The following is a 7,458-nucleotide window of genomic DNA, read 5'->3' as shown; positions in this document are numbered from 1 at the left end:
TAATGGAGCCTCATCCAAAGATACAGTGGGCCGACAGAGAGGAGGTGGAGAACGCAGCTTATTTATCACCTCTGAAACACACACACGTGCACACACACACACACACACACACACACGTACAAAACATGAGGTACACTGGTAAAGGTAAACTGGTACACAGGTAAATCTGAGTGCCCACAAAACATACTCATACCATACTCACCTGAGCATGCACCTTAAAAAAGACACTAGAATCATACACACACACACACACACTCCTCTCCTCTCCTCTCCTCTCCTCTGGTAAGAGTCTTACCTTGAGCAGGCATGTCCATCATGCAGAATGGGGAAGAGCGAGTGATGACTTCCTGTACGATGATGGCAAAGCTGTAAACGTCACCAGCATAGGTTCCATCAGTTTTAGGGTTTCGCAAGAGCTCTGGAGCTGTCCACAAAAGATCTACAGAGCCAGAGTGAGTGAGAGAGAGAGAGAGGGAGATTTCTGCACAAGTTTTGACCAGGGTTTGCATAGTTGACACAGACAGCATGATGTTAGATGCAGTATCACAAGGACTCAGCTGAACTGCACATATGATTTTCTATTGTCCAATCAGAAAGATCTTTTGTATGTCATTTTACTTTTAAGAAGTTAGAACAAAGAGAGCAAATTAAAGGACTTGTTTGAAACTATGCATATGTAAGAATATACGTGTGTGTGTGTGTGTGCCTTACCCTTGGGATCAGTGTTGTCCAGGTTAATGTTCTGCAAGTCCATAAGTGAGGAGTATCCATAATCTGTTACCTTCAGCACAAAACGTCCATCAACTACACAGTTACGAGACTTCAGTCGACCATGAGAGATTCCCCGAATATGAAGGTACTTCATCCCCTTGTGAGAGGGAGAGACATATATTGAATACAGAGAGAGAGAGTAAGAATACAGTGCTGATTTTCCATGCTGAGGAAGTATCACTTTAGTGCTACCTAAGGAATAGGTGCATATTTGTGAACATTTGTGAGGACGCATATGACTAAATTCCTGTATGACCAGTCTAATGTGCTTTCTATGATTTGACTGTGTGTGTCCTTGTGTGTGCGTGCATGTGTGTCTGTGTGTGTGTAAAACACTGACCCGTATAAGATCCATTAGTAATGAACTCTTGAACATCCAGTCTAGTCTCATGTTACTGTCACCCAGTAAGTCCTCCAAGCTCCCACGAGTACAGTGTTCTGTTACCACGGCAAAGATCCCAGCATCCCAAAACAGGCCCAAATACAGGTTCAGATTCTCATGCCTCATGTCTCGCAGCTGAGAGAGCAATACACATTATTACTCATTTACAAAACATATATTAAATATTATCATATCTCGAAATGTTATAATGTCCAAAACTCCACATATTATCATAAACATTAGCAAATATCATTCAATGTACCCTCTTAAATTTGCTTCATATACTGTAATATATAAACAAAAAATGCTAAATATATTTCTAAAACTTAAGCAAGTCTTTCAGGGTTAATGTAGATGGAGAGCTTTCTTATCGGATTCTAAATGTCAAATAAAAAATTGAATTTAATTGCATTTAAGACAACACAATTGTAGGTCAGGTTCAGTAGCCTGCTCCATACCACAACCAGAAGGACACCAGTGCTGTGAATCCCTAATGTAGGTGTAAATATTAATAATATTACCACTAGAATCTATTGTACTTTTATAATTCAACATTAGCTAAATGAGTTTCCAGGTCTCACCTGGCTAACCAGACTCTTAGTATTCTGGTTGACCTCTGTGACTTTATCCCCGCCCAGACATTTTTTTAGCCACACCCAGTCACCCTGAGAACAGAGACACCAAACATAAGGAATTCTCCATGAGCACAGGCTGATAATTAAATAAGTATAATTGGGATTGAGAAGCATGTGTGTGTTTCTGTGGGTGAGTGTGAGAGAGTGAAACATGAAAAGACGAAGGCTGTTGGTGTCTGTAAAGAGAAAAATGAGCATTTCTCACCTCATACATGCCAATGTTGGAGCTCTCAGGTGTTGTCTGGATGTAGCTTCGCCCAGAGACTGAACGATATGGAGTCTTCACATCTAACAGGCTTTTCATCATGCTCTCCTCGTTTAGTTTCTACAGCACACACACACACACACACACACACACACACACACACACACGTTGGCATGTGTTACAAACTCCTGTTAGTCATAAGTCACAATGCGCTACATAGAGCACTACATTTGTTGTACCAGTCTGACCACAGTTGTACAACCACAGATAAAGACTCCTTGAATCATACGAACACATGCACGTACCTTTTTGCTGACGTTAGTGTTGATGAACATGATATCATCCAGAGTTAACACCAACTTTGACGGGGTGCCTATTCCTCCCTCTCCACCACCAAGAAACGCACTGACCTGTCCCAGCTTACCCCTGCAGAAACAGTGTGTGTGTGTGTGTGTGTGTGTGTGAAGGAAAGAGAGAGAGAGAGAGAGAGAGAGAGAGAGGGAGGGAGGTTTTGACTAAGCTATGGCAACACTAACTGTATGTGATTTTTAAGTATGGGAGATAAATCAAGACAGTATGATGAGGTATGATGAGTGTGTATTCATGTGTGTGTGTGTGAGTGTGTGTGAAGTAACAAACCTGTTCGAGACTGCATAAGCTGCTCCACATCCTGCTAACAAGCAGACCAGAAGAAACATGAAAAGGAGAGTCACTCCACTCATACCTGCAAAGAGGAAGACAAAAAGAAGGGAAAAGAGAAGAAAAAAGAGTGACCTTAACAATTGGATAGTCTTTATGACTGACTTGTATAGTTCTGTTAAAAATCTTCTTCAGACACCATTCACTATAGCACTAAAGTGGATAAAGGATTTATCTGTTCACAGTAAGACAAAATTCTACATGGATCCCCTTCTCCCCAGCGCTGGTACTTACCGCCACTGCAAGCGATGTAGGGACTGAACCAACAGTTGGATTCACTGGAGGGGGATCCACCTGCAAAGTGGATGGACTTTCCCATGTATTTGAGCGCCCCAAATCGTCCATGAGTGTGCGCAGCCTCCAGCATGTGTGTGCGGTAAAGTTGGGCATTGTGGCCGTTTGTGTCCAAGACAGCGTAACGCACCTGCATTCCTGCCCCATCAGTTCCTCCCCACACACGTTGGTTGAACCCGTCAAACTGAAATCCTCCCTCACTATTGGCCAAATCCTCACCTGTCACCCATCGGTTATTGGCCAATCGTGTTTGCTCCACAGACATAGCAATGTAGTAAAGAGCGTTATAGATGGTTCCAAACAAAGGTGACACCTGTAGACACAGACACGGTGAAATACATAAGAGAAATACTAACAATCTGAAAAAAAAGTGTTCTTGCTCATACTTATCTCTTTTCAACACAAACTCTACTTCACACACACACACACACACAAACAAACAAAGAGGTACAGGAAACTGCACGTTTTTTCACCACAAAACTGCTTCATATTACATGAAAATAAGGCTACTGTCTTTTACTACCTTGGCAAAAATTTGAGATCACAGAAACCCACCTCCCCAAATGTGTATCTATGTGTGTGTTACCTGTTCTGGTGGAGCGCTCGTTCGGATCTCATATTTCTGCTGAGCCTCATGGAAGGCCTGGTAAAAGCTGCGATCATCTGAATCCATGGTTACAGTAAGCACGGCATCGTAAGCCTTTCGGAGCTGTGTGTCATTGGAGAGAATGGTGTACTCTGTGTCCTGATAGGGCAGTGAGTAGAGGAGGGTATCATAGGGAATGAAGATGTAACCGCGGTCAATCATACGCATACGCAAAGCTGTGGTCAACAACACTCGTTGCTCCTCTCCACCAATCAGAACAGAGTGCATGCACATAATTACCACTAAGGAAACAGAGAGAGAGTGAGAGAGACAGAGAGGGAGAGAGAAGGAAACAGGTGAAAGAATGAAGGATAAAATGAAACAAGTATGTATATGTTACTGGAAGGAGGCTCCTGCTCTCCTCCCATTCGTTCTTACAGTTGTCCATCAGCTAAAGATCACAACCCTGTCTGTTGTAGTTTTATAATCATGCCAAACAACAGCTTACCGTGACATTATCTTATCAGTCTTAATGCCTACACTGACCTTTCACCTTGTCAGCATCTCTAATGGCACGCAGTGCCCGTTGCGGCCCTTCCTCATCCGCTTCCATGGTAACCACAGGACCAACGGGCAGGCCGAGGGCACGCAGCGACGTTGCCAGCTCCCGCCCAGTGGACTCCCATACGTCACTCTCAGCACTGATCACACCGACGTGCGCCCAACGGAAAAACCGGAGGACGGAGAACAGGACACGTGCAGAATTGGGGATGGGACGCAAGAAGGTGGAGTAGGGCCGCCGTGGAACAATGCCTTCCGAGTGTGTGTCTGTGTGTGTATAAGGGTCAAGGCAGGCCCAGGACAATATCCCAGCATTCCAGGTCTTGGCCAGTAGGGCGGCGCCAGGACACACAGTGGGGTTCATTGGGCCCAGGAAAGCATGGCCATAGCCTTTCAACTCAGTAAACCGTGCAAGAGCCCGTGATGAACGACAGTCCTCACTCACCAATGCATAATCATACCAGTAGCCTTTGCTCAAGTAGTGATCTTTATTGATGCGGCTGGTAGCCAGGCGAGCGGCCAGATCAGGCAAAGCTTTGGAGAAGAGTGGGTCACAGGTCCAAGGCCCAACAATGGCCACAGTGAAGGTGGTACCCCAGGCCTCAGCTGGCAGAAAGGTCAGTAACGTCAGAGCAAACCACCCCCACAGCCAGCGAACTGGACTTCGAAGAACAGGTGAGGAAGGAGCGTGGCTTATTGGGGTTCCCAAGCCCTTTCTATGGTCCTTAGAGGTCCACATGACTACAGTGGTTAAGGAGAGGGAAGGAAAGAAATATGGGAGGAACAGGAAGTCTAATAAGAAATGGCACTAACCATCACTACAATAAAGCCCTGAGAAAGGGGGATAGAACAGACAGAAAGAAAGAGCATTATTGTTAGGATTTTTAATTTCATACAGATGTCTCCCAGCATTCCTTTCTTCAGAGTGACAGAGAGGGAGGAATGACTCGCTCTGACTCCCAATTAAGGTGAGAGTTAAGATGGATATTTATAGCCATTTGAGTCACCTAAATATATACGCCCAATAATAAGATCAACCGCAGCTCTTTAAAAAAGCAAAGCCAATTAGCATCTGAACACTGATTGAATGAGAACAAGAGATGGTTAAAGATGGCACGTGGAAGAGAGAATGTGTGTTTATATGTACAAAAGGCAAGTACTCTTTTGGTTTCAACTATCTGACGTTTAGTCTTCCATTTCATGGCTGTGTAACACAGTAACAACTTTCTGTGAGGCTACTGTTCAAGCTCAGGTCAATACCTCCTGTAGTCCTGGCCTACATGCAGCCCCTGGGGTCCAGAAAGGGAAACACTGATTTCATCCTAATCTGCTAAAATCCCATCTGTCCCTCAGATTACAGGGGAGACTGGGACTGACCAGGAGGGACTGTGGAATATATCATAAAATAAGACCTTGCCAGGAACTGTTAAGACAGGAGAGGATAAATGTAATTCAGACTCAAACTCATGAAGCTCATCATGAAGCAATTACATGTAGTTCTAAATTGAAGTTAATAGTTTTCTTTTTTTCTTCTTCTTTTCACTCTCATTGAAATGTTAATTTCTGTTCATTTCTGTTAATTCATTTTACAGAAGGTTATTCCACTGATATCAGTGAAAAGATATGTTGAAAACACAAACATGAACGACTGGATGGGACATCACGTTTAGCCAAACTTTAATGCAGAACAACATGTAAAGCCTATTAAATCAGCGCAAATGTGTAAATTATGCATGTGTGAGTGTGAAATGGATGGAAAAGTTTTCGAGATCTTGACTGTAGTAGGCCTGTTTGGCTGCATGAGATCAAATTAATGATTATAAAGGCAAATTACAGTAGCCTGGCACAAGACACATCTTAACCTAACAACGCCTGGCAGCAGACACTTCCCGAAGGTGCGCAGCAACACAGAGCCAGCACACGCACACACACACACCATAACACTTAGTCATGGCTAAAGCATCAGATACAGACAGTCAGAAACACATTCAATCCCTCCGCCACTAATCATCGTAGAATCCGGGCTGTCCACCACAACAGAACATTATATAGTGGTGAAAGCTCTAGAGATGTTTTATAAACTGTGTTTTTTTTAAAGATTGCATTTATGCAATTTGCATAACAACTTGCTCACCTGACTGAAATATTTGAACTGACCGGGGGTGGGAGGGCTGAACGATTTCAGTCCGGTTTTTAGTCACCACGCCCCATTTCAATGGTTTGTTCGGATTTTTAAAATCTGTATCACATGGTGGTGTGGCGTGTGGTCAGTTTTAGATTTCAAGTTCTAGTATTTCCCTACAAAACTGTACAATTTTGATACCATCATATGTTGCGAGTTAACGTAACCCACTTGCCAAGCAAACTCAACAATTTCAGCAGTCAAAGAAACTACATTCATCGTGTCAGACTGTTTTTGAACGTATTGGTTTGCCGTTTTTCTGGGAAATTCAAACTGCCAAGATAATGTAAATGTATTAAACAGACTGAACCGTGCTCACCGACATGACAGGAGTGATACGTGGACTCGTTCGTTCAGGTCCCAATCTTGGGTGGCAGCGGAGTCAATTTCAAACGTCAGGAACCACGCGGTGAAGGAAAAGTGCATGTTCAATGGAATCCCATCAAAGAAAGTATATGATTGAGGTAACACCAAAAAATCATAGAAAATGCTTGGATATAATCCTTGTAATGTAATCCCCTTTAAGACTCCACAGGTTGTCAGTTTTTCTTGGCACAGATAGGAAACAGGAGACGAAGAGAAATCCCCAAACCAGGTTATAAAAAACCCCAAAAGTTAAATAAATTTTCAGCTGTTCCAGGTAGAAACAGCTGATAGCGTTGTATTTTAGAAAGCATTTGTGCGTCTGTCAGGTGCAAGCTGCAGCAAAGAGCATAGGAGAGATTGGGATCAGCTTCACTCAAGCCTCTCACCTCAGCAAATGAGAGAGAGAGAGAGAGAGAGAGAGAGGGATCAAAGGATCACTATGGAAGCCTGTTACAGTCACTGGAAATGCAACTAAGGATTATATCTATGCTTTCATATAGATTTTTATGTGTGTGCATATTTGACAGGTGTGTGTAACCATTATAGAAAACATATAGTAGTATAGTATAGTGTAAAACCATATATGAAATATGATGAGATTTATCATTTAGTCTAGATAATAGCTGACATCCTTCAAACACCAAACCAAAATGGTGGCATATTATTTGCATTGTTCATGAATTAATGAATAATTTAGTTTTATATTTACTTTGATCGTGTCACATATCACTTCCTGATATGACTGACTCTAACCCCGAAAGACACAAACACTCACAC

At 42.9% G+C, this 7,458-nt stretch overlaps 1 protein-coding gene across 1 annotated transcript in view; it reads right to left on the bottom strand.

Annotated features, from left to right (window-relative positions):
- The window catches only part of LOC115812480 (retinal guanylyl cyclase 2-like), a 7,388-nt gene extending 2,516 nt beyond the window's left edge, over window positions 1-4,872 (bottom strand). The window contains exons 1-11 of the mRNA XM_030774960.1: window positions 4,119-4,872; window positions 3,573-3,874; window positions 2,927-3,299; window positions 2,633-2,717; window positions 2,299-2,419; window positions 1,994-2,113; window positions 1,735-1,818; window positions 1,112-1,288; window positions 712-868; window positions 296-439; window positions 1-71 (exon numbers count right to left, since the gene is read on the bottom strand). The exon at window positions 1-71 is cut by the window's left edge and continues 78 nt beyond it. Coding sequence (XP_030630820.1) covers window positions 1-71; window positions 296-439; window positions 712-868; window positions 1,112-1,288; window positions 1,735-1,818; window positions 1,994-2,113; window positions 2,299-2,419; window positions 2,633-2,717; window positions 2,927-3,299; window positions 3,573-3,874; window positions 4,119-4,872 — 2,388 coding nt within the window. The remainder of the gene's footprint in view (window positions 72-295; window positions 440-711; window positions 869-1,111; window positions 1,289-1,734; window positions 1,819-1,993; window positions 2,114-2,298; window positions 2,420-2,632; window positions 2,718-2,926; window positions 3,300-3,572; window positions 3,875-4,118) is intronic.
- Window positions 4,873-7,458: the final 2,586 nt, after the last annotated feature.

Source organism: Chanos chanos, chromosome 5 (genome assembly GCF_902362185.1).
Source record: "Chanos chanos chromosome 5, fChaCha1.1, whole genome shotgun sequence".
Lineage (NCBI taxonomy): Eukaryota > Metazoa > Chordata > Actinopteri > Gonorynchiformes > Chanidae > Chanos > Chanos chanos.
The sequence above is the reverse complement of the archived record's forward strand: the minus strand, read 5'-3'. Positions and strand labels throughout refer to the sequence as shown.